Genomic DNA, 27,085 nt, shown 5'->3' with positions numbered 1-27,085 from the left:
GAGTCAGACAGTTTGGACTCAACTCCTGACATTATCAGACCTTTTGACCTTGATCAGGGTACTTGTTAATCCTTGTTTTTCTTTTCTTCACCTATGAGATAAGAATACTGGTGGGTTCTACCTTGTGAAGTTTCTGGGAAGCATGCATAAGATGTGGACACAGTAAACTGCTCAACAAAGTGCTTGGCACAGAACCAGCATTAGCTTCCTTTGGTTATATTATGTTGTGCTTGAAATATCTCTGAAATCAAAACCTTTATAAAAACACTTGCCTAGCATCCATAAGGCCTTGGGTTTAATCCCCAGCACTCAGAGAGAGAGAGAGACAGAGAGACAGAAAGACAGACAGAGAGAGACCCTAATTTAGAGTCCTCCTTTTCCTTAAGGCAATTTAAACATGTGAGCTTTAAAAATACAAGATGCCGAAATCTAACCTTAAAGTTACAGCTTGGTGAAGTCCTGTTGATCTTCATGAAACTGAGAACTAATGATGGCAGTTCTATAGGAAAATTGTGAGAGAAAAAACATTCAATTCCTTTTGGAGGAAAGAAAACACTTTTAAAGATTCAGCCTCTTTATTACTGGTCTGGTCTTCATGTTCCCATACTGTGTAATGCAGTAATGAGTGGGTGAAGGCATTATGTCTAGAATTTCTGTGGTGAACCTGTTGGACTTGAATGGAATCATTCCCTCATCTTACCACATAAAGATAGAATTAATAACCAGTACCACACCTGTGGGGAGTTCTGGGATCCCTCTTCCTGCCCACTGATCAGAAGTATTCCCCCTTCCTTGAAGGTAAATGTAGGAATATTGTCGATGAAAAATATCTTTTTACTAATCACTCCTGGAAAAGGAGAGTTATAGAACCTGTAACATAAAGGTTTATGATGAGGTGAAAATGTAGTGGTGGATTTAAAAATATTAGATACTTTATTATGGCCATGCACTGAGCTATACTGCATGTTTCTTCTGCAAACATAACATTTGTAAGCAAACTGATCCTGGCATATTTATCTTCCTAATCTCCATCTTTGCTTTTTTCTTTTCATTTTCATTTCCTTTTCATTTTTTTCTCTAAAGAAACTGGGAAAAGATAGATCAGTTAGGAATGAGTTTAAAAATGTCTAGACTAGATGGTAGGTGGTAACGTTAGAATAGTGGTGTTAAAAATGAACTACCACCTCCCTCCAGGAGGTTGTTGAGCTTTTATCTATCATTATGTACTTAATGGGTGGCTTTTCCTTAAAAACTCTGGTAAGTTTTGTGGAGATAAGAACTTCCCTGGGGGTTCTGGATTATTGTGTAACTCTCCATTCATTTCTAGGTATCTGGTGACCCATCTCATGGGGGCAGATCTGAACAACATAGTGAAGTGTCAGAAACTTACGGATGACCATGTTCAGTTCCTTATCTACCAAATTCTCCGGGGTCTAAAGGTATAGACAATATCAGCAATAATTTTGAGAAATTAATTCCTTCTTTCCTTCCCTCCCTGCCATTTAGGACTTAAAACAAATAGGCAGACAACTTCTCTTATGGAAAATTCAAACACAAAATCACAAATAAAGATGATAATATAATGAAACATAGTGTTCACTCAGTGACCATAACTACCAGCATTTGGCCAACCTTGTTTCTTAAGCCACAGGTTATTTTAAAGCAGGTCTAGGCTTCTTATCATTCTATCCATAGATACCTCAGTATAAGTATCAGAGAGAGAAGGACTTTTCATTATTACATGTAAAAGTTACTAACTTACTGATACAGTCTAATATCTGATTGATATAATATTGAAGCTTTAAAAAACTTCTCAAGCAGATAAACAGTGTTTTAAAATTAAACCGTCTTTGATATTTAGCAACTTTGAATCATTATTGAGGCCCAAAGTGTCAGCCAGAAGATAGGTTGAAAGCTCAAATGGAGTCAGTGTCTATGGAAATCGTTGTTATGGTAGCTATACATAACATGGATGATTTTACTGATGTTCCTCTACTGTGAACACTAGCAGTTCTTACTGATTTATAAAATGTGCTGCAAATGTTCTAGAATATGGCAGTGGGAGTTTCATTTAACTGATGTTTTTTCTCTCTTTCTTTTGCAGTATATACATTCAGCTGACATAATTCACAGGGTATGTACCATGACTTCAATTAAATTATTGTGGGGATGAGAGGAGGATGAGAGAATGGCATCCTGCCAACATCCTGGTCTGAACTTCGTTTTAGCCATTGACCTATTGATCCATTGCAACTCTGCTCTAGGTTCAGACTGATTGAAGAAAGATTTATAATTTGTGCTTCTTTAAGGCTGATTTGGTCTAGATACTGACTATCTAGTGGAGACTGTTTAAAACTGGATGAGCTCTTACTGTTTTCTGGATCCTCATCATTACCTGTAGGGAGAGAATTTATCTTGCTTCATAAAGTTGATCCTGTCTTCTCTGTACTTTCTTCCTAGGACTTAAAACCTAGTAATCTAGCTGTGAATGAAGACTGTGAGCTGAAGGTAAGATGAAGTGACAGCAGTGATTGTTTCCTTCACCTGACAAACCAGGAAAATTTTACAGGGACAGATTTATAAGCCATGACTTTATCTGGAAAATCATATTGTCCTTAGGAATATCAGACTTTGAAATTTAAACCATAGTCTGAGTAAGCTGTTTAAATGGCATTGATAATGGCATTAGGTGTTTTTGTTTTAAAATAAAGTTAAATTAAAAATGTAACATTCATAATAAAGGAAAATTATGATCTGACTATCAAAACATCCTGATTCAGTCATTACTAGATTAGAGTCCTAAAAGGAAAAATGGTAGAACCCACTCCAAATAATTCAGAGGTAAATGAATTAATCATATATAAAAAAGTAAGCAACTCTGGAACTTTTTCATTCATTTTTTTTTTTTTTTTAATGAACTTTTTAAAAACAACATACAATAAAATGTACCATTTTGAGTGTATCTTCGGGCAAATTTATATATCCATGTAACCATAATTACAATAAAGAGTATTTCTATCACTTAAAGTTGCCCTGTGCCCTTTCTGAGTAAATTCTTACTTCTCCACACCTTGTCCTTGCTCCAGGAAGCCATTTATCTGACGCTATAGATTAATCTTTTCTAGAGTTTCTTATAAATGCAATCATATAGTATGTATTTTGTGTGCCTGGCTTTTCCTTAGCATAATGAAGTGCACCAATGATTTCTTCTTTTTTCTTGCTGAGTAGTGCACTATTTCATGAACATACCAGAATATGATTATTTATTCACCTGTTATGGACAAAAGCTTCAGTTCCAGTTTGGGACTATTTGAAGTTACTATGAATATTCAGTTGTAAGCCTTTGTATAGACATATGTTTTATTACTCTTGAGTAAATACCTCAAAATCACATTTTTTGTTTTGCTTGTGATTTTATTTTTTAAAGTTCTTGTAGTATGTTTACCATGCATTCTAAGTGTGCAACAGGAGATCTGCTTTACTGTTCCTTTTTTTACAAGGCAACAGAGATTTTCCATCTGCTTTATAAGTCTTAGCAGTTTGCCTTTTCCAGTGCCTGATTCTCTTCTTCCCTTTAGATTCTGGATTTTGGACTTGCTCGACATACTGATGATGAAATGACAGGCTACGTGGCCACGAGGTGGTACAGGGCTCCTGAGATCATGTTGAACTGGATGCATTACAACCAGACAGGTATTGATTGTTTGCATTGGTTATTTAGGGCTTCATCAATACCATGTTGGATATGTTTGAGATTCTTAGAAGTAGAGGTGGTAGAGTGGGAAGAAATACCTTTCTTCCCTCAGTGATCCTTTTAAAGCCTACAAATAGAAAGTATTTCACTTGCTTAGATGAGGAGGTGAAGCCTTTTTATACACAACTTTTGAACTTTGTGATTTAGTAATTGAGTTTTTATTTATTTAGATTTCCAACATAATTCTTTGAGTACTTCTAGCTGAAGACAATGGGTTCATGATCTTAACCCCTTGATGTTACCTGGGAAGAATCCACTACTTTACCAATGAGAAACTTGTGCCCCTTTGTGAGCAGTTTACTTCTTTACCTTAATTAAGTGTGTGTAGATTTACCCCATCTGTGAAACTCTATTGGGGTGAAGGTATTAATTTTATTTATCTGTATAGAAATGAGTATGATGTTGAATCTCAGATGTTTTAAATATTAATTTGAATATTTCACCTCTACTTACAGTTCTGTTGGTGACCAATCTTAATAATAGTGACAATGTATGTATGTACTTTTATTTCTCTTTAATTTTGCCAGTGGATATATGGTCAGTGGGATGCATAATGGCCGAGCTGTTGACTGGAAGAACGTTGTTTCCTGGTACAGACCGTATCCTTTTAAAATGTTTTGGATTCTTGTTTCTTATCTGTATTCCAGTGTCTGTGGGTGTGTACTACCTTTACTTATCTATAGAGAGGGCTCTCAATTTCTTGCTTTTATGGTCCATATTTTACCCTCTTGCTGAGTAGCTTGCCTTTCCAGGAAAGAAGCTTTAAATTATTTTTTTGTGAATGGGAAAATCTTTTCATAAGCTGGAAAGCCCTTTCATTTGTCATATTTTTGCAGCAAATCCTGTATGTCAGTCTTTCCACAGCAGTTCTAAGACCAGAGCGTACTCATGAGAAGCTGTAGATCCCACTGACAGGTTTAATCAACTGTACAAAATCTTCATGAGCACAGATACCCATTTACAGATCAAGGATATCTTGCTGTTATGTTTGGCCATGTTTGGTCTCTGTTATGGCAAACCTGCTGACTTGTTGTGTTTGTTGTTTAACAACAAATAGTAAAAGCAAGAAGTGAGAAGGTCAGCGTGTCATGTGCCTTTGTTTTCCAGCACAACTTTATCCCACATGGTAGCCAAACTTCAATTTAGTCCCATACTTGTCTGGTTTACGTCTTACCATAGCCCTTCATTTCATCCCCTTTCCTAACTGCTATATGTTTATTTCATGATTTGGTAATATTGTCATCAAAATGTAGTTTGTTGGAACACCCATCAGTCAGTCCCACTTGGGGAAGATGTTCAGGGGAGAAAGATATTAAAATATATGTCTAGAATTAGTTTGGGTGATTTTTATAAAATTTAATTAAGTGACCTTCAGATGGTTTTCATGGAGCTTTAAAAAATGCTACAGTTACCTGTGTTTGGTCATGCTTAGAGATCTAAAAACTGTTTTAACCTCTTACCTAAATAAACCCATTAAGATTACAAACCAGAATGTCATTTATTGTTCAGGATATATTTCTATGGTGACTGTTATTTTTATGCTAACATAGTCTGTCCACAAATTCTTTCCTGTCTTCTGCTAGACAGAATGTATTTGCGTTGTTAGCTTGAAAAAACTTCTATTCCTTAGGTAAAGCAGTTCATTTCTCTCTTTGTATCACTGGATTGATAGAGTTCAGTCTGTCTATACTTAGCCGACCTTATCAGTTCCCACCCCTGGATTTTAAGTTAAATACCTAGCATGCCTCCCTAATCTTTTTAAAAGTCATTTTACATCTGTTTCTTAGCAATCTGGTATATACAGTCCTAGTTGAGAGAATTAGGGGAAATTTGGTTTGCCCTGGAGCAGATGCTACCCTGAGGCTGTCCTCTGTTCCCCTCTCCCCTTCCTCTTCTTGGCCTTTGTATCTCGAGCTTCTGTTCGGCCAGTCACGGCACACTTGCCTACATAGTCACACACGGTGGCAGAGAGACAGTATAGGACACTGAGGAGACCATGCCTTGGAATCAAACTTCTGGGTTTTGATCTTAGTTTTTACTTCCAGCTGTGTGACTGTAAAGAAGTTTTCTAACCTGTATTGTCTCTCAGATTCCTTAATCATAAAATGCTAGTAATAGTATGTAATTCACAAAGTCCTTGTGAGAATTCAGTGAAATACTATCTGTAAAGCCCTTAGACCAGAGCCTGCCAGTATAGGTATCATATTCATTATGGCCTTTGAAAACAATTTCTCTCTCCCTCCACCTACTTTATTATCTACCTGTGAATCATTAAGGATTGTTATTGTTTCGATTCTTTGACAGGTAGTAAAGATAGATCTCTTGGCAGACTAGTGATAGAAAGTACGCAAAGCAGTGTGATATGACCCTTTTAGAATACTAACTTTCATCCTGTAAGAAATATTCCCTTTTGCATACCTAGCATTTAACCTTTAATAGGGAATTTTTTGGGGGGAGGGGCAGGTCCTAGGGATTAAACCCAGTGGTCCTCTACCATTGAGCTACATTCTTTTTAAATTTTTTTATTTTGAGGCAGAGTTTTACTGAGTTGCCAAGGCTGACCTCGAACTTGTGATCCTCCGCCTTGGCCTCCCAAGTTGCTGGGATTATAGGTGTGTGTTACCATGCCTGGCGGGATTCATTTTTTAGAGACAGGGTCTTGTTAAGTTGCTTAGAGCCTTGCTAAATTGCTCAGGTTGAGGAGTCTTTTTTTTTTTTTTTGGGGGGGGGGGCGGGTGCTGGGGATCGAACCCAGGGCCTTGTGCTTACAAGGCAAGCACTCTACCGACTGAGCTATCTCCCCAGCCCCTTCATTTTTTGATACATGAGGATTCTTTCTTTCTAGTTGGCTCTTTTCTGGACATTTTCCTTGATTGTAGACATTGAAGACATTGAATTTGAAGGGTTTGAATTTATAGTATACGTAATCCTGTTATCAGTTGTCATCTGTGAGACATAGCTCTGGTTGCCTGACACGGAGGAGAGAGGGAAGTGTTTGACATTATTTTTTCTTGCCTGGAGTGTACAGTCACTTATGTTCTAGCACAGTGCTTCTGAGTCTTTACTGTGTATCAGAATCACTTTGGGATCTGGGCATCACTCTAAAGACTTCAGTTGGTGTGGATCAGAGCCCAGGATTTGGTGTAAGACTTAAAAGTCTCCAGGCGATTCTGACATGCAGTTGGTGGTTGAGTATAACTAGCATTTAACCCAGTTGAATTTAGTTTTTTACCTTGGCTGATCCTGGAAAAGATTATTTGGAAAGTCTTTGTCATTTTTCTTAAGATACGCATGAGATCAAAGAGTTCCTTCCAGTATCTTTTCTAATCCTTTGATTTCTAGAACTTCTCTTTTCAAAACCTTTGGAAAATGTACTGGCCCCACACCCTCTCCTTTGGCTCTAAAAGTATGCAGCTACAGATTATTGATGGTTTTTAAATGCTCCTGATTGCTGAGGCAACTTAGAGAGGGTGATGCTTGCTGGAGTGAACCTGTTTCTTGTGGTTTTCCTTATTTAATTATTATTGTGTATTTGGAACTGGTGGTCTTAGCTTCTAGATAAGAACTGTCCTATAGAACTTTTTGTGATATTGCAAGTATCACGTATGTCCATTATGGTGTTGGGGTCCACTAGGTTGTGCGGATATTGAAATTTGGCTAGTGTAATTTAACGGAATTTAAAATATTTTTGTGATTCAAAATATTTTATATAACATAAAATTCATTTTAATTTTCATTGTGGTAAAATATATATAACAAATTTTACAATTTTGACCATTTTTTAAGTTAATAATTCAATAGTGTTAATTATATTTACATTGTTGAGCAGTCATCACCAATATCTGCTGTTTTCGTGAATCCTTCCATCTGGCTTAATAGTGAAGAAGGAAGCCCTTTTCTGTAAACCTCATTGACTGGGTATGTTAAGTGGACACAACTGACAATTTGATATTAGAAGGAGGGAAAAGTCAAAATGTCTCTTCAGGTGGAATGCTAACTTATTCAGATGCTGATTTTGAAATGAGTGAGCCAATAAGAAGATGTTTAACTGACACTTGACACTGCAGCTTAAGGAAGAGAGAAAATGAATTTTGTAGCCCTATTGTGTATCAAATACAGTTTTTCCTACCAGAGATCACAGCCTTTGTGTGTTGTTGATTTCCTTTCCTAAGTAATCAAGTAAGCTTCTTTCCTGTGTTAAAGCTCCACCCCTTCTTTTTAATAGAAATGGTATTGCATTTGCCAGAGGATGATGGGGCTGCTGAGTTATGTAGTCCACTTTCCAGGACATATGCTGCTCTGCTCATGTGCACTTTCTTAGTGTATTAAGTTGTCCCATTAATTCTACGGTTACTCATTTCTCCATTTGATATTTTCCAAGCAGGTTATGAAATATTTCAGACACATTACAAGACAAAGAATAATATAATGAACATCTGTGTGCACTTTACCAGATTATGGGATAATGTGGGCAGTTGAGCCCAGGCTTCTGGAGTGCCCCATCTCATTCACATTTACCCATCACTTTCAGTAGTTGGTTTCAAATATTCTTCCTCATTTAAAAAAAAAAAATAGTTTCACTGTAGACTCTAAAAGCAAGTATTACAATAAATGTTGAAGAAGAAAAATGTTTTATTAGATTGTCATTTGCCCTTTTTTGTTTAACTTGGAAAAAGCTAGACTTCTCAGGTTTGTCAGTAAACCTAGGGTACCTTAAGAAAGCGTATGTGTGTGTGTTATGGTGAAAATCACTATTTTGACAACCCAAAAGAGAAGGAAATAGGCTGGATTTCATTTGAGTTCATCCTGTTTGTCACTAGAAGCACTTCTAGCCCTTCCAAAAGATTCAGTATTCTAACCTTGTGTGCATTTAGTTCTTGAAAGCTGCAACTCACAAGCAGCTAGGTCCTGTTACCTGTCCTGTTCATCTTCAACTCCCCGGCCTTGAGGGGTTTTCTAGGAGTTTGCCTGGAGCCCTTAGAAATGACTAGAATATCCATCCCTCTTTTACTTTTCCTCTGATTATCATTACCCTTAGGGGTTTTGTCATCATTGTTTGTTTTTGTCCTTACCTGTTCATTCTGACTACCTTTTCTTCTGTTTCAGAGAACTTACTCTAAAACTCAATCTTAAGGCCTTATGTCTTTTTCTTCATTTGTTTTAAAAACAAGTCTGGAGACTTATAATTTTAAAATTTGACTTTGTGATCATTACAATTAAAGCCTATTTTGAACTGACAGTAAACTTGGTCTTCTACCTAGGGGAAAGATACTAAACCTGTTAGGAAGGATGACTTGCTGTGGCATTAGCTAACTGTCATAATGTAGTAAGTTTTGTTTTGCTCTGCTTATATAGCTACTGGAGGCTCCATCTGACCTTAAGTGCCTGGACAAATATAGTGGCCTTACAGTAGCTGGTCCTGTGGGAAGACTGGCCTGTATTTCAATGGATTTGCCTTCTTTTGAAGAGCCTATGGTGATTTCTTCTGAGGTTTGCATGCTTTGACTGTCGTCATGCAAGTGCTTTTAGATACTAACTGGATTTTCATTTTATATTATATGTTTACTACTCTCCTAAATATTAGCTGTTACGCTCTATCAACCCTGTGTCCATGGCCCTTACACATTCGCGGCACTATATTTGTATGCTCTGTGGTGTAAGCACTTCGCAGTGAGTTGACTAGGATCTTTGTTAGGCTCATTATTAAGTGTAGCGATTTTTATGGACTACTTCTTTGTATTTAAACCTTCCTTAGCCCATGATCATTCTGGGTTTTGAGAACAAGGTGAAGTGGTAGAATGGAGTTGAAGAGCATATTACAGCAAGTCTTTTCAAGTCAGCTGGTATTGTCATACTACTTCATTGAATGTACTAAAGATAAAATGTGTCTATCCTCAAAACCAGAATGATCAGACTGAGTGCAAAGTGAGTTGTAGGAATTACTTGAACAAATGTTTGTCTGTAAAAAGAAAAAAAGATGGAATGATAAAAGCAGTATAATAAAGGTACTAGTAAATTGTTGAGGGCGGGCAGAATTAATTCAAATTCAAGATATCCAGGAAGACTTAATGGCAGAGTTCTTGTTTGAGGACTTTGAAAAGTCAATAGGAAGAGAAAAGGCTTGGCACAAAGAGATAGTGGAGGATATTCTCATTTATAACTTGCATAAATAAGAACTTGGAAGCTTTGAAGTGCCTGGAATATTTGTGTGATTTGAAGCACTGAGTGCATTCAGGCAGTCAGAAAAGTAGCTTGATGTCGAGGAATTGGGGTTTGAGTCTTTAGTCCTAAGATTGTTTCACACCAGGAGACGGGAGGAAGACACGGGATTCCCAGCTCACAGGTGTGGTGAGCCACTGTGATCAGTGGGAGCCGCATTTTCTTCACATAGGTTAGGGTGAAGTTAGTGCTGTCAGCTCAGTCTTCTGTCTTCTTTAAAGGGAATATAAAATTTTACTCCCTTCAAGTAGTCAGAAAAAGTCTTTTCAGCAACAGTACCAGTCTCAGCAGCTTTTAGAGATTCATTTTGATGTATATATTGTAAAATCACCTGTTTGAGAGTTGAAGTAGTCTCGTTTTTTTCTCATTGGGGTAGCAATTCTGTTATGTGTTCCTAAAGAGAGTGTGAGAGAACTTTATAAGTTTTTATAAATTGAGAAATTAACAAATCCTTTACTGATTTCCATTATAATTAATCTGATTATGTTAGAGGAAGACAATGTCCATCTCGTTCTCCCACTCCTGCTCTGCCCCCACGAACGTGTTTTAAAAAATGTTTCTGGTTAACACCTTGAACTAAGAAACCTGTGTTTAAATTTTACCCTCAGAACACACTGCTTTTTGCCATTTGTATATGACAAAGTTTTCAACTATTCTTAATTTAGAAATAACTTATGTGAATGGACTTGTTTTTAATTTATTCTTGTTTTCAATAGGACACAGTTATTTGGGTCTAAGATAGAGTTCTGCATACCCAGCATACCTTTTCTTTTTGTTTTTTTCTTTTGGTGGAAATGAGGATTGATTCCTGGGGTGCTCTACCACTGGGCCATATCCCCACCCCTTTTTATTTTTTTTTAAATTTTGAGACAGGGTCTCAAGTTGCCCAGGCTGGTCTTGAACTTGGATCCTCCTACCTTAGCCTTCAGTACACCTTTTCTTAAAGGGCCAGATAGCAAATATTTCAGACTTTGGAAATCATGTGGTTTCTCCTGTAACTTACTTTAGTGTGTAAGCAGCTATAAACAGTATATAAACAAATGAACATGGCTGCATCCCAGTAAAACTTTATATATCAAACAGGCAGTGGGTTGGGGTTTGTTGATTCCTGTCTAGAAATTTCTTCTATTTAAGCAGATTTCTGAACTGGGGATTCAAAAAAAAAGCAAGATGCCTGTCATCCTATTGCGTAAGTAATTCCTGTAACTTAGGCAACTATGGCTTGCAGAAGCCATTGTTATTAAGTTACACCATCTTACCCTTACATGTATAATCATAAGCAAAAGTATTTTCTTTCATCCTGCTCTATTCTCTCTTCTGTTATTTTGTGTGCCCCTCATATACTAAATGTTAAGCTAAGTACTGGAGACAGGTGTTGAACAGGCAGAGTGGCTCCCGCCTGCACAGAGCCTCAGACCAGGAGAAGTGACAGACAGTGAGCACACAAAGTAACTCTAGATTGTGTAAGTGCTGTGATGTCCCCAAGCATGATGTTGAGAGTGAGAATAAGGGGTGGGGCATTCTTTTTATTATTTTAGAGTTGACAGCTCACACATCCTGTACAAGGTGTGTGTTCCCAGCAGGGCTACTTCTCTCCCCAGACTTCAGACCACTCAGACTGGGGAGGCCTCTGAGGGGTGAAGTTTAAGCTGAGACCTAAAGTTGAAAAAGGGCTAATCATGTGAAAAACCTGACAGATGTCGTGTCTGAAGGTCATTGTCCTCTCCTTCCTCCCCTGAATGGCAGCACAGATGTGGATAAGCTATTCAAATGCTCACAGAAAGTATTAAAAGCTATTTTATAATTTTTTTTTTCTCCTTTAACTTCCTTTTTCTTAGGCAAGGTTAAAAGCAATATGACAAGTGGAAACTTTTTGTTTTCTGGTTAATACGTGCACATACAAATATATATCGAAGTGCTGGCTGCCAGAATGAAGATTTGGATACTGGGAGTTAGTATTTAGAGCTTTTAGGATGGGAGAAATTTGTTAAGCATTCAGTTTTCATTTTGCTTTTAAAAGGTTGCACCCTTCTTTGTTCAGCTCTGTTACAGTGTTCTTGAAAGAAAGCGCAGTGGGAGAGTGCCCTCTGCCGGCCGGCGGTCACTCACAGTTCTCTGCTTGCTGTGGCCAGTGTGGGAGGGAGAGGTTTCTAGAGGGCAGCTCAAGTGGTCAGGCTTCCAGATCCCTGCAGGCCTTGCACTGTCATATTACAAGCCCTTTAGGTCAAGCCTTAAGGGAATATTCCCAAATAGACTACATCCCCAGCTCCTGTGCTCTGTGGCTTTTTTCTTTTCTGTAACCCTTGACTTTCCAGTACTGTGTGCTTGACTGAGTACCGATGCTTTGGAGGAAGGGGAGAAGGTAGGTGTAGACCGAGCATATGGACTCAGCGGAGCCTTTGTGTTTTAGCTATGACCCCACTAACATCATCTCGCTTTACAGTACATGGTGTTAACAGTGGTACAAAATAAATATAAGTTGGGTATGTGTGTGGCAGCATTTTGAATCTTTGTATGGGAGGAATATGTCCTCCCTGAAGCGGCCATCTTGAGAAACCTTGACCTAGATTAATTCACATTTTGGTTTGGTTTGGTTTGGTTTGGGGTTTTTAATTTTTATGTTTTAGATATTTTGTTTGTTTTGTTTTATTTTGTTTATTATTGTTTGTTTTTTCATTTTTATTTTGTCCCAACATTTTCCTTTATAGTCCACCATTAGATATTGATCAGTTGAAGCTCATTTTAAGACTCGTTGGAACCCCAGGGGCTGAGCTTTTGAAGAAAATCTCCTCAGAGTCTGTGAGTTGATGCTTTGATTGTAATTACCTGCCCTGTTGGGAGTCTCTGCCACTTGCCTTCTGCAGTCTGTACTCTGATACTACTATGTTTGTAAACACGCGTGCACTTTGTGTGCCAACTTCCAAGATGAGGTTTACCTGTGTGTGCACACATCTGTGTGTGCATGCATGTGCCTGCTTGCATGCATGAGTGTGTTTTGCTCTCTCTGTCTGGGTACATACTTAGATCATGGGACCTCCTATGGGCAATTGTATCTTAGTAAAAATGAGATTTGAGATTCAAGTTCATTGCAAGAGATTTATAGAAAATTTATGTCTCTGTTTTCAAGCCCTGACTTCATCTCCTACAAGAAGTTTCACTTATTCAAGAGCTTTTTCACTTTTTGGTTAGTGTTCAGTCTCAAAGTGTGAGCCTCACCATGTAAATTCATAACTAAAAGAATGAAATGTGGGATAAAAATGAAATGTGCATTTTATGTACCCTGTTGTCCCTTTGCAAAAGTTACTTGCTTTTTATTATTTTAGAGTTGACAACTCACACATCCTGTGCAAGGTGTGTGTTCCCAGTCGAGCTCCCTCTCTCCCCACTCTTCAGACTACTCAGGGGAAACACTGCCACACCATCTGATCTGTAGGACTGTAGTTGTAAATCCTTCCTCCCATAGCTTTCCTTGGTAATTACTAGTTAACTAACCTGAGAAAAGACTTTAGAGCTAGCACTTTTCTTCTCTAAGCAGGGATTTAGACAGAAGCCATGGGAATGTGTCTCTGGCTTACTTTGGTTATGATTTTCTACTATTGGTCATTTGGAGGACCAGAGATAGGATAGAAGCTATAAAAGCCCAGCGTTTCTCCTGTTTCCCCCTCAATCAGCTGCCAGGCAGTTGGACAAAAGGGGAAAAAGAACTGTGGAGCCAAGCTCCAGCTTCACCTTCCTGGATTCTTCTTCCTATGTTTCTGACAGAAGGGCCCTTTGCCCACTTGGGAAGACTGCCTTGTGGTTCAGGCAGGCATAAGCAGGTGAGTTTAACTGTTATCATGTCCCTGGCAAAATAAGGAATACCATCATCTAGTATGTATCTGTACGTCTCTTAAAAGGACCATGATACCCAGTAGTTTCTCTCTTTCCACTCCGAAGAATGTAAAAGGATGTGCTGGTTCTATTTCATTTCCTTGTTTAAGATAAGGAAGCAAGAACACAGAAAAGCCTTGACTTGCTCAGGCATGCATTGAGTCATTTGGCAGTGTTGAGTACAGATCCCAGATATTCTGATAACACAATCCAAACTGTAATCTCATGTGATTGTACAGTATAAAAGTCATTGACAGAACTATTGACTACAGTGTCAACCTGAAGAGGTGTTTCTTTTGCTTTATGAAATAGCAGAAGCTGGATTAGAGTGACTCAAAGGAGAAATGAGATGATGCTTAGGAAGGACAGGTGATTATTGTTGTTGTTTTAAAAGCATTTGCTTAGAAAGATTGGCTAGTAAAAGGTCGGGGGACAGCAGGAGGGTTGGAAGAAGCCAGTTAATTAATGAATAGTGCTAATGAGAGTGAGACAGCAAATTCATTCCCTGGGAATGCCCCCTAGTAACTCTCTCAGTCCCCTCTCCCACCCCATCCATCTGCCCTATAGATATGTATGTGCTGTTAGTTACAAGAAGTTCTGAAACACAAAGTATAGGTAAAATTGTACTTATCTATCATTAATCCATCATTTATTTTAAAGAAAGAGACATGTACATAGCTTAATGATGAAATGTTTTTATCTGATGTGAAGTGGGATACACCATATCTTTCAATAGCACTAGTACACATTGGGCATGATGAAATTGAGGTCCAGAAAAAAGAACTTACTCAAATAATATAGTATTGGGTATAGGAATAAGAAAGGAGTTTTTTTCCCCTACACTGTTGTGGCAAGGGATAAAAGTAGTTTATTCAAGAAGGTAGGCAAGACTAACTTGATGTTAGTGACACTTTCCAAAGTTAGTGACCTTTTTATCTTAAAAGCACATGACGTGTGGAGTACAGAATGGAAAAATAACAAAGCCAGGTGAGTAAAACTGTTCAAAGATTTTAAAAATTAAAAGAGACATTAGTGGAGAAATGTAGTAAACAAAGTCTGCAACCGTTTTCATTAGTCCTGAAAAGTAATGAAGTAGTGATGCCATCATTTTTGAGGAAATTCAATCAATAAGTAATCAGACATTCTGGGAACAAGTTAGGATGTGCCATAGTAAGGGATAAATGGTCATGACGAATGCCTAAACCTAGAATTCATTTGATTAGTATCGCAGCTCCTTTGTTAACCAGTGAAAGAAGAAAAAATACTAAGAAAGCAAAGCCTGATTCACATTTTCCTTCAGAAATATAATCTTAACCTGACAGCAGGGGGATAAATCACCTATTTTGATTAAAAGGAGGCAAAAGCAGACATGTTCAGGCAGAGTCCTATTCACAGAAAGGAGAGGAGAGGTTGCTGGGTGTCTGGTGTCTGAAGACCTGACTGGCAAACCGCTCGTGCTGGCTTACTGTGTGAGCCCTCTTCTGTTATTTCTCTTGGCATGCAAAGTATTGTTTGTCATGCAGTTTGTTTAAAGTGAATCTACAGTTTGTTGTGAGAATGCTTTTTTTAACTTGCCAGCCTCTGTCCTTGGGCCTGTGGAGCAGGAAAGGCAAAGTGGAACACAGGGCCCCGCTCTGTCCCCATACCCTACCTCCAACTTGCATCAGCAGTGATCTGACCACCAGAGAGTTGAGTTCAGAAAATGATCTGAGGTGGGAAGATTATTCAGGGAAGCCAATAAAAAGTGAAATTACTTGGCCAGGGTTCTTACCGAAGGTAAGGCTTCAGCTGAAGGAGGGAATCAATAGTTTTAAGAAAGGGAATAGAAAAGGGGTTTATTGAATTATGTTGGGGGTTCAACAAATACCATCACTTCTACTTTCAGTAGGAATGCATAATAAACTAAAAGTTCTTATGATATTTTAAATGAAGGGGTCTGTGTTAATATTGACGGCACAGTTAAAAGTGAAGCTTGGAGCGCAACTTAAATATGTGCTTGTATGTAAGGAAAACCCCAGAGTTCCCCTGTTGCAGATAATTTCAGAACATTTGCCCACTTTCTCCCAGCTGCTTGTTAAGTGAAGTTTATGTATTTACTCATTGGGGAGACTTAACAGGAATGACAGACATTTGTGGCATGCTATGATATGGTCAGCAGCCTGTGACTTCTATTTTGTCTTTGCCATTAGCCTCAAACTTCCCCATCTTCCCTTTCTTAACTTACCATTGTATGTTTTTGGCATGTGTTTTAAATGTACTGCTACTAATGTCTTTGAAACTTGGCATTGCTTATCAACCCACACTCCACTTGTATCTTAATTTGGAGGGGTGGTGCCTTGGAGAACCTGTGCCACAAAAATTGAATCTATTCCTTGAATGCTTACATCAGATATTTTGTCTAAAGTTGAGGCAAAATTTTCTCAATCATCTGTATTTATCTGACAGGCCAACAGGTGTTGGCTGTCAGTTACATGAAGACAGTTCTCTGGCTGGCATCCTGGATCAAGGAGCAATCTGTTTCCAGGGAACCCAAAATATTTGACCTTAAAGATGATGCTAACATCAAAGAAAATTCATTTTTCTTATCTGCATGGCCATTCACTGACTACAGGCCTAATAACTCATGCCATTCACCAAAGCATGCCTTAACATGCAACCTTGGGCTCTGACCAAGGTGGGTGGGGAGCAGGTTTTTTGTGTTGAGGTGGCTTTTTGACCTTTCTTGAAATTTGAGTTGAAAGTTATTTTTTGCACTGTATGTTTAACAATGCCCTTGACTAGGCATCTAAGATATTAACCAGCTTCAGCAGATTATGCGTCTGACGGGGACACCCCCTGCTTATCTCATTAACAGGATGCCAAGCCATGAGGTGAGAATAAATAGACTGACTGTACAGGGGTGTTCAATTCAGAAGGCCACATCCTCATTTTATTGCCTCTGTGTAACCAACACAGTTTTTAATGTCACTGAATGCTTGCATGTGCCTTGAGGACTACTAAGGCGGTGACCACCTGTGTACTATTGCAGGATGTTGGTATTTGGAATAAAATGTCATCTCATTGAGAATGAGAATAAAATATTGAGACTATAACATAGGCTTGTAAATAGAAAATGATGTTTCTTTTATATTTGGTTTTATGAATTTGGTACTCAAGGGACTGTTTGTTTCTTTGTAGGTCCTGTGCCTATAGTTAGGGTATGACATCATATGGTAACTTCATCAAAGGCAGTTAACCAGAGATCATTAGCAGCTTTTCCTTTTTTTTAATGACCAAAGATGATTTTAGTTAATTTAAAAAAAAAAAAAAAAACTATCAGATACTCAGTACTAAATGGGTATACTATACTTTTAAAAAATACACAAATCACAGAATGAATCAAAAACTATTACCCTAGGTAAATGTATGATTACACAAATGATATGCCTCTACTTCATGTACAGAGAAACAACATGTATCCCATTTGTTTACAATAAAAATAAATTTTAAAAAAATATACAAATCATACAGAATAAATATGAATATTTAGGTAGGGTTAGGTCTTTTCTTTACCATTTAACCTTACTCTAGTTTTGTCCTCAGAGGTGACTGGGGCATTTCTTTTTCAGGTTATTATTTTGGGGAACCAGGTTAGCATCACAGAAGGCCTTTTCCAGTGACTTTGTTTCTATTTCAGTTATATTCATGCAGTCTTTTTATTTGTCCTTATTAAAGGGATGATTGTTCTCTGGAGAGACAGGTCTTCTTACCTCTCTTTTCCCTTCCTCTTTTTATCTACACACTCAAGCTAAAAGGGTTTGCAACCATGTGTGTGTATATGACCAGTTCCTGTAACTTGCTTTTCAAATCAGAAAGATTCTGTACTGCTTTTCTGGCACTTTTAGCTGTTTAGGAAGGCTGTTTTCAGAAAGGACTACTTCTTAGGTATCTTGGCCTCTGTTTTAAATTTCAGTTTTAAACTTCCAATCCTGTGATCAGGAAACCAATGAAAGAGAACTGAATTAGTTAGCAGTCTTGTTCACGTGAAGTGTAACTGAGAGATAGCAGGAATAAATAAAGGTGATGATTGTAAGTGGAGAAGTTAGGGAGACAGTAAAAGAGAAGTCTTTAAATCAGCGGTAGTAGTCATCAGTCTGCTTAGTGAGCAGCCGGTCAGTTAACACTCGTTCCTTAACAGGACCAAGACTTTTTGAGGGCAGTACCATTGTTGAACAAAGTCATTCTGAAGACCCTTGTTTTTACAGGCAAGAAACTATATTCAGTCTTTGACCCAGATGCCGAAGATGAACTTTGCAAATGTATTTATTGGTGCCAATCCCCTGGGTAAGTTGACCATTTCCTCATTTCATGGTATTGAAATATTTATGAAAATTAACAATTTAGAGAAGAATTTTTCCTTTAGAACAAATAGGGTACCACTAATTAAATCTTTTTTATTGGTGTTTGTATTGTTGGATTATTTTAAAAAATCACATGACATGTTTATGTATTTCTGGATCACAATTTGGTGAGAGAAATGGGCTGGTACAGTGAAGAAAAGAGAAAAAATAATGGGAAACTCGGGAAAAAAGTTGGGGCAGGAAGAAAGAGGTACAGAAGAAAACCTGAGACTCTTCATAGCTGCCATTGATTTTTCATGCCCGGAGTTGAGGACAGAATCAACTGAAGTACAGATGAGTGTTTAGCAGACCCACCTGATTTCCTCCACATTTGAGTACTCTCCTCATCACCTCTTCTTTCTCTGCCCCTCAGAAGCTTAACCATTTTTTCTTTGTGTAGCTAATATACCATCTCAAACTTTAAGGAACAGCTCTATATTCCTTTCCCCCAGCATCTCCAGGTCTCCAGGATTCTTGGCAAAAGGAAGTGACAATGGCAACTGAGAGTGTGTATTCCTTGGCTAAAAAAGGGGTTCTTTGGGGCTGGGGATATGGCTCAGTTGGTAGAGTGCTTGCCTAGCATGCACAAGGCCCTGGGTTCAATTCCCAGCACCAAAAAAGGGGGTCGGGGGTCCTTCTATTCCTTTTTTTTTTCCTTCAACATGCTGATTTATTTCCTTTAGATGTGTATTGGATATAGTGGGAAAGGAGGGAGGGATAGTTTCTCTATTCCTTAAAACTGGGGGGCTGATGTGCATTTCAGGTGACGTCAGAAAGCAGCCCTACCTGAGGCTCTGGCTCCTGACTCTAGGTGGGTGTAGTGGATAGTGCTGTCTAATGCTAGCTGCAGAAGGATCAGAAGGACCTGCCTGAAGCAGGGAGGGGGCTGTTGCTGATGGCTAGCACACTCAATCTTCCCACCTTGTTGAAGAATATATTATAGGGGTGGGTCTTCAGTCTCAGGGTGTTAAGTCTATGTGGGTCATCCCTCTGTGTGAAGGTCCTGGTGGCTATGCTGCAAATTTAGTTTTATCCTTTTGAGGACTGACAGTTATGGTGACCTCTTCAGAAGTTGGGGTAAAAGCTAGGAAGTTTACCTTTTGAGGTACTTTATAGTGACTGTGAAGAGTCTCACTGTGGCTGCAGTAATTCTTACAATATGAAGCGTGTGCTCTTTGAAGCACCGGGCAGTTATGGATGAATTCATGTCAGCCTTGGAGATGGAGAGTATGTCAGATCTCAGCTGGGTCACTATCATGTTCAAGGATGAATCCACAGCTCATCATGGGTTTGGTTTAGTTTAGCATCTGCCCTGGCTTGCTGTCATTGGGCTTTGGGTGAATTATTTGAGCCATATTATCTAGTTCAAGGATCTGTGAGAAGCTCTCTTTGAGCCATAAGTACTCCAGGATGCTGTGGAAAGGGAAAAGATGTATACTGGTAGCTTTCTTTCTGTCCTTCCATTCTTTTTTCATCTTATCAGCCCCAAGCTTTAGACATGGCAGTGCTTACTGTTTGCCTCTCTGTTAACAGACTCAAAAAGATTTCTCAATTTCATTTTATAGAGAAGCAGAGATATATATGCCCTGCAGCTTATTTAGGTCATCCTGATAGGTGTCCCCATTCTCTGGAATCATGACATTTAAACATTGAAAATAACTAAATGCCACTTAGCAATACAGACTGCTAAAAAGTTGAATGGAAACTTTGGTCCATCTGGTGCTCAACTCTATGTTTCTCAGAGTTCAAACATTTCTTACAGCATGTTGCCAAACAGTGATAGTGTTATAGTAAGAGTCTTCCTTGCCTGGCAGGCAGAACGTGGTGTAACTGATCATGAGCTTGTGCCCATGATATTAACTGAGCAGGAGTACACCAAGGACATAAATATTAACAGCTGTTTTGCCAGTCACTGACTTCATTTCACTGTTCTGCCCAAAATGCAAATTAAAACTTAAACTGCCTTTGATGTTAGTTTGTTTATTTACATCTGTCAAGATCTTTGAGAAATATTTTTTATCGCTGACCTTATTACTCATCAAAGTATTGGTTTTGAGGACGTGACATTTTTTACATTCAGATTACCCTGTAATCCATGTTCAGTTTTAAACTGAAAAGATGTCCTTTTCTAAGAAGAAAAGAATATGGTAAGAATATGTATCCAGGCAATTCTCCCAGTACTTCAGAAGGTAAACTTATGAACTTGAACCAACACATGGACATTCACTTTGTTTCTGTATTCTCCTAAAACCCTTATTGCTCCTGTGAGTACTTTGAACTCAGGCTGGAAGACAGGCTTTTCACGACCTCCAGTTTCATAGCAATTGATCTCTTCCAGGAGCTGTCCTTCTCTTTAGTACCCATCCCTGCCCCCTCCATGTCCAAGAAGAGATTTGCAAAGTCTAAAAAATCCTGCTTCACCCCAGTTACCACCACAGCCATCCTCCCAAGTGCTATCTACCTATGTGCTGAGACTCAGAACATGCCTACCAGAAAGACAGATGAGAAACTTCACCACTCGGTAGCCCCTAATGAAATCACTGTCTTTGGGAAGGAAAATCAGTAAATGCTAAAAAAATTAAGTGAAAGGAACTGATTTCACCTGGTGCCAAAATACTCTCAGTTTATTTACTTGGGGAAAAGGGGGAACATTTTAACCCACTGATGAAGTTTCACACCATTAACAGTTGACAAATGGCCTTAAATGCGCTATCAAGTTCACAGCATCACCTGTGATGCATTCTTGCCAAAAATGTCTAACCTGATTCTTAACGATTTTTTAGATATAACTTCTGGATTTGGGGAATTGAGGGGATAGAGGAAAGCAAGGGTGTAGGTACATGATAACACAAAGAAGCAACCTGACAGTTCCTAACAGGCATTCTCAAGACAACTAGAGGGCCTTTCCAGATCTGAACCAGGAAGAAACAGGGTTTAGAAGAGATTTTTCTAGATTGAGAGACTATAGAAACCAAATCAAATGCAATGCATGGCCCATAACTGAATCCTGGTTTCAACAAATGATTTGTAAAAGACAATTTTAACATAATTGGAGGAATTTTAACATAAACAGGATTTTAAATGTTTGGAAATTGTTGAGCATAACAACAATATTATGGTTATGAAGGAAGATGTCTTTGTGCTAAAATATTTAGAGTACAAAGTAGCTCTATAATTTTAAAACAGTTCAGAAAATAATACATATATATATAATATAAAATGAAAAATGAATTTACATGGGGGGGCATGTGTGAGTGTCCACTGTACTGTTATTTCTATTTTTTCTGTTTCTGTATGTTTGAAATTTTTCATAGTAAAAGTTTTTAAATTCCCTTTTTAGGGCTGGGGTTGTAGCTCAGTGGTAGAGCACTTGCCTAGCATATGTGGGGCAATATCTGGGTTCAATCCTCAGCACTACATTAAAAAAATAAATAAAGGTATTGTGTCCATCTACAACTTTAAAAAAAAAATTAAATTCCCTTTTTTTCCTTTATTATTATTATTTTTTAAATACAGTGTAGATTTTCAAACCCAGGGCCTCATGCATACTAGGCAGTCTACCACTGAGCCACACTCTAGCCCAGAAATGTACTCTAAAAATACAAAATACAAACACACATACAAAGGAAAAAAGGGATAATATATCCTAGATCTGATACTTAGGAGAAATTTTTGTTTGGATATAAAGGGTAAAAACTGTGTTTGCTTATTAGTACAGCATAATTTTTTGAAACATGTTAAAAAGTCTCCATTTTTCCTTCCAACTTGGGGTACTGACAGCCGTCGACTTGCTGGAGAAGATGCTTGTATTGGACTCAGATAAGAGAATCACCGCAGCCCAAGCCCTTGCACATGCCTACTTTGCTCAGTATCATGATCCTGATGATGAACCAGTGGCCGATCCTTACGATCAGTCCTTTGAAAGCAGGGACCTCCTTATAGATGAGTGGAAAAGTAAGTCTTAAGACCAAGATAAATGTGTACCTTGAGAGCTTACATTTAAAAATCTTTTCTAGGTAAACCACTAACCAAATGCTGTGGGAAAAATAAAAACCCGTGAATGGTTATAGTCAACTCACTGAAACTTGTAGTTGGGATCTCCAGTGCAGACTGAATTTATTCTCTGATGGACCAATCTGTTGCCTTAGACTTCATTAAGGACACAGCCAGGAATGGAACCCATGTCTCCTGTGTCCATTCTCACATTCTTTCCATAAAATACAAGTTCAGAATTCTAGTTAAATCTCAGAAGCCAGAACTGTCTGTTGCTGCAGCTGTGAGTGCTCTGCTTTCTTTGAATACCTTTTCCAGAGAGTTTTAAAACAGAAGAGATACTCAGCAATGAGACAGATAAGAAATGGTTCTTATACATGTAATCTTGAACTTCTGTGTAATCAAGTGTTCCATTAGGATGTGGCACATAAGTAATCAGGAAGTTCTTTGAAGTAGCCCAACAAACCACCAACCTTGATGGGAGGAAGACTCTTGAGCATAGAGCCTGCCAGCAAAGAGAATAGTCTAAACTCTCACACCTCACTTTTCCTTCCCACTTTCCAGGCCTGACCTATGATGAAGTCATCAGCTTTGTGCCGCCACCCCTTGACCAAGAAGAGATGGAGTCCTGAGCGCCTGGTTTCTGTTCTGTTGATCCCACTTCACTGTGAGGGGAAGGCCTTTTCATGGGAACTCTCCAAATATCATTCAAGTGCCTCTTGTTGCAAAGATTTCCTCCATAGTGGAAGGGGTGCGTGTATGCGTGCGCAGTGTGCATGTGTGTGTGTTGATGTGTGTGCATGTGTGTGTCTGTCTTTGTGGAAGAGTAAGAGCATAATATGAGCAAACTATGATCACAGTGACTTTATGTGGAGTTGTGGATACTCCATGGCAGCCTCTGCCTGCATTTTCTGAAAGTTGGCTCAGGTAGATAAGGGCTGCCATCTTATTAAGGATATGTTAAATACAAGGAAAAAATTTTAAATGTCCCTATTCTGGTCATGCTTTTGCCACTTTGGCCTCTCCTGTGGCCCCACCTTGATGGTAGGGAGTAGAGTTGGTCACACACCACAGTGGCACAGAAAGAAGGCTCGCTCCTTCTGGCTACTTCAGGTCTGAAGCAGGCCAGCGACGCAGACAGTCAAAAGGACCAACTGGCTGCTGTGCACTAGCCTGTGAGCATCTTGCTTAGTATGGGTCTCAGAACTTGAGAGAATATGTCTGAAACTGTAAATATGTTTGTGCCTTAAGAGGAGAGAAGAAGGTATAGTTCGTTAAAAGACCGCAACTGCTGAAGTTCTGAGCCAGCCAAGTAGACAGGGCTGTTGGACAGCTACTTGTGAGCCCGAAGCAGCCAGGCAGCCTTCCGAGGCAGCCATGTTTGCGCATGCGTATATGTGCTTCTCTTTCTCCCTCACCTCCAGGTGTTGTTGCCATTTCTCTGCTCACCCCTCACTTTTGGTGCAGAGGTCTCTTGAGTATTGGCCCCAGTAGTCAGATGCAAGTTCCCGCTCTCAGCGTGCTTCCTGTGTGCTCTTGATTTCTAGCAGAGTGAGGATGTGTCTTGCACGTCTTGCTGTTAGAGCATGCACAGCTGCTTTCCCTGTCTCTTCAGGAGGCCCTGTGAAGATCTGTGTGGGTAGTGAAGCCCTGCGTCACCTTAGCTGATATTACAGAAGTGACTTCATCCTCTATTCAGCCCCCAGTGCTATTTTGTGATGAACACAATTGATACTCCAGGTGCTCTTGATGTAAAAACCGTGGAAAAAATGGAATAGATGGATGTATAGCATTTTCATTCTTGCCATCTGGTTTTCAACAAACTTTTTTGGGAACTGTCATGGAAAAGATCAGGGCTTTTCCCAGGAATATCCCAAACTTTGGAAAACAAGTTGTCCTCTTCACTCCCAATAGCCAGTGCTAAGACATGATGAAAATCAAAGTGAAAAATAAAAGCTCGTGAGGTCAGAAACTCCTTTTGCTATCTTTCTCTAAATGTTTATTTAAAAAAAAAAAAAGTCACAAAGTGTCTTTTCCACCCCTCTATGGAAAAGGGTCTTCTAGGCAGCTTAACATTGATTAATTTCTTGGTCTTGTTTTGGGGAGAAATAAATTTTGTTTCAGAATTTTGTATTTTGCCAGAATCCTTTAAGAATGTGATTCCTTTTGATGGGGAGAAAGGGCAAATTATTTTGATATTTTATATTTTCACCTTTATAAAGATGAAATATCCTCAGGGGTGGAGAAGAATCGTTTTCATGATTTTCTGAATTTCAAGCATTTTGTGCTACCCGAGGGCCCATGTATCTAAGCTTTCTGTGTAATAAGAAAGTGAAAAGCCAATTCTAGTGTTGGCCATGTGACAAATCTTGTATTTAGGCCAAGGTGTCTCCATGCTCTATTACCACAGTGACATACATGCTCCAGAGGGAATTCCTGAGTCAAGCAGACCCAGGAGGAAGGAGCAGGCTGCTGGTGAGTGCACCTCGCCTGGATCCCGCTCCCTTTAAAGGGAAGTGAGCATAAAGGCCTGGTCTCCTTATATGCCAGACCCTCACCATCCGCAGCAAGATGAATTCCATCATTCACTTTTGGTTATAAATGCTAGTGTGATTTCCTACAGAAATACCGCTCTGAATATCTTATAACAAAGAGGGGGCTGCGCACGTGACCACATACGTGTTAGGAAGCTGTGTGCTCCGGGAGACTGGACTCTGACGGAGCCTGTGGAAGAGCTCCCTGGATTCTGAGCATAATGCTCCCATCTCCTGATTTCTCTAAACAGAAGACAAAAGAGAGAATGAGGGAAACTGCTATTTTATTTGTATTCATGAACTTGGCTGTAATCATTTATGCCATATAGGAGATCAGAAAATACCACTGGTTAAAATAAAGCCTATTTTTTAAATTCAATGAGTTTCTCAAATTTATTATGTTTTTCTCTGGATTGTTTTTATTTAGTGCACAAGATGGCATTGTATAAATGTTCTTTCAACTGTGGCCTGGCATACATTTCTGGCAGATCTTACTCTCACTCCTAAAATTTAGAAAACATTTAGAGAGCTCCTTAGTTGTGTATCTGTGGTCAAGAGAATCTGGATCTTTGATGTGGATATGTGGAGCAAAGAGTAAATGAGGTATTAGTTGTGAGGTATTAGTAAATGAGGTATTAGTGTGTGGAAAAGTGTTGTGGGACAGGGGTCAACACAATGACCCAAGGGCTGAATCCCACCTACCACCTGTTTTTGTGTAGCCCGAGAAGTATGGTTTTTACATTTTTTAATGGTTGAAAAAGATCAAAAGAAGAATATTTTTTGTAGTATGTGAAAAATAATGTAAAATTCAAATCTCATTGTCCATAAATAAAGTTTTTATCGGAATGTGACCACACTCATTTGTTTACATATTGCGTGTGGCTGCTTTTGTACTGCAGGTACCGAGTTGAGTAGTTGTGATAGTGACCACAGGGCTTACAAAATGGTATTTACCATTTGGTCCTTTATAGAAGTTGATTGACTATTGGCCTAGACCTTCAATTTCCACCTTTGTAAAATGAAACCAACTTGGACATTCTAAGACTATAAGCAGTATGTTTTTATTTTAAAATTGCTAGAGAGAAGGTTGAATGTGTACATATCTGCATACATTATTTATAAGCTTTTAAGCAAATGTGTTTTATGACTCCGCTTTGTCTTAATGGCCCTTAAAAATACTCTTACAGAACTACTAAATTGTATCCTGGGATTAAAGGGCATGGAGTCTCACAGCTGGGTTCTTAGTCTTGACTGATGTGCTTCCTTTCCCAGTGTCCTAGGAATGACACCGGGTAGGGGGTTGTGAGGCCCTGCCTGGGAGGATCTTGAGAGTGTGGACTGGGTTTTTTTTTTTTTTTTTTTTTTTTTTTTTTTCCTTCTGTGCTGGCCTGTCCCTGGCTGGCCATTGGGGATGATGGCAGTGGTGGAAAGCAAACCAACTGTAGGCTCCATTCCTGCCCCCGGCATCTTAAGGAGGTGAGAGAAAAGGACCCCAGTTGTCACATGAGGTACAAGGATTTGTTCCTTGAATGAAACAATAGATTTAGTATTATAGTGTCCTTCTCATTTGATTTTTGTAACATAATCACAGAGGGAACTTTCACAAAATATATTTTGTAAAATGAATCGTGCCCAGCTGTCAGGGTTGCCAGGTATGGTACACTCCTATAATCACAGCCACTTAGGAGGCTGAGGCAGGAGGATCGCAAGTTTGAGGCCAGCTTTGGCAACTTAGCAAGATACTCTCTCAAAAAGTGTTTAAAAAGGGGCTGGGGATATAGCTTAGTGGTACAGTATCCTTGGTTTCAGTAACCAGTACCTTCCCCCACAACACACACAAAAGTTGACAGTTCTCAATCCCCCGATAATCATGTTGTTCTTACTTATAGGTGGCTATCGTCACCTACCTCATCACCTTTCCCTTTATTGTTGACTGGTCTGAGTCTACAGATCCCCATTTTTCAGTGACTTTGCTTGATACTTGAGCAGTTTTCTAGGATGATTTATCAAGTGTGTCAAATCCACCATCGTCTGCAAGACTTGTGATTATTCCGGTTAATCTGCATTTTATTTGTATCATTTGTCATATGTTCACAATAGAGCCTTAGAGACAAGAGAAGACTGGAACACAAGGGGCAGGATACTCTCTGGGTTTAGATGCTTATGAAGCAAGGACTATTTAGAAGTTATCAACTCATTAGTGAATGTCTCCATGTTGTATGACTTTCACTTTTCTATACAATCTGGTAGCTGCAAGGATTTTGTTAATGAATATGCCAATAATGAAGGCCCCTTTTATTTATAATTCAGTATGTTTTAATAGCATATGTACCTTT

General features: G+C 38.8%; 1 protein-coding gene across 4 annotated transcripts in view; it reads left to right on the top strand.

Moving 5' to 3' along the window:
* The window catches only part of MAPK14 (mitogen-activated protein kinase 14), a 70,524-nt gene extending 44,924 nt beyond the window's left edge, over positions 1-25,600 (top strand). For 3 of the 4 annotated variants that reach the window (XM_079148687.1, XM_079148690.1, XM_079148689.1), the window contains exons 4-12: positions 1,328-1,439; positions 2,105-2,134; positions 2,461-2,508; positions 3,579-3,693; positions 4,282-4,353; positions 12,693-12,772; positions 18,088-18,166; positions 22,003-22,176; positions 22,780-25,128. In XM_079148687.1, the coding sequence (XP_079004813.1) occupies positions 1,328-1,439; positions 2,105-2,134; positions 2,461-2,508; positions 3,579-3,693; positions 4,282-4,353; positions 12,693-12,772; positions 18,088-18,166; positions 22,003-22,176; positions 22,780-22,847 (778 nt within the window). In that variant the 3' untranslated portion in view covers positions 22,848-25,128. Of the gene's footprint in view, positions 1-1,327; positions 1,440-2,104; positions 2,135-2,460; positions 2,509-3,578; positions 3,694-4,281; positions 4,354-12,692; positions 12,773-16,633; positions 16,714-18,087; positions 18,167-22,002; positions 22,177-22,779 lie in introns of all 4 variants that reach the window. The other variant, XM_079148688.1, reaches the window with a different exon arrangement.
* The last annotated feature ends 1,485 nt before the right edge of the window (positions 25,601-27,085 follow it).

This window comes from Sciurus vulgaris, assembly GCF_902686455.1.
Source record: "Sciurus vulgaris genome assembly, chromosome: 7".
NCBI classification, from domain to species: Eukaryota; Metazoa; Chordata; class Mammalia; order Rodentia; family Sciuridae; genus Sciurus; species Sciurus vulgaris.
The sequence above is the reverse complement of the archived record's forward strand: the minus strand, read 5'-3'. Positions and strand labels throughout refer to the sequence as shown.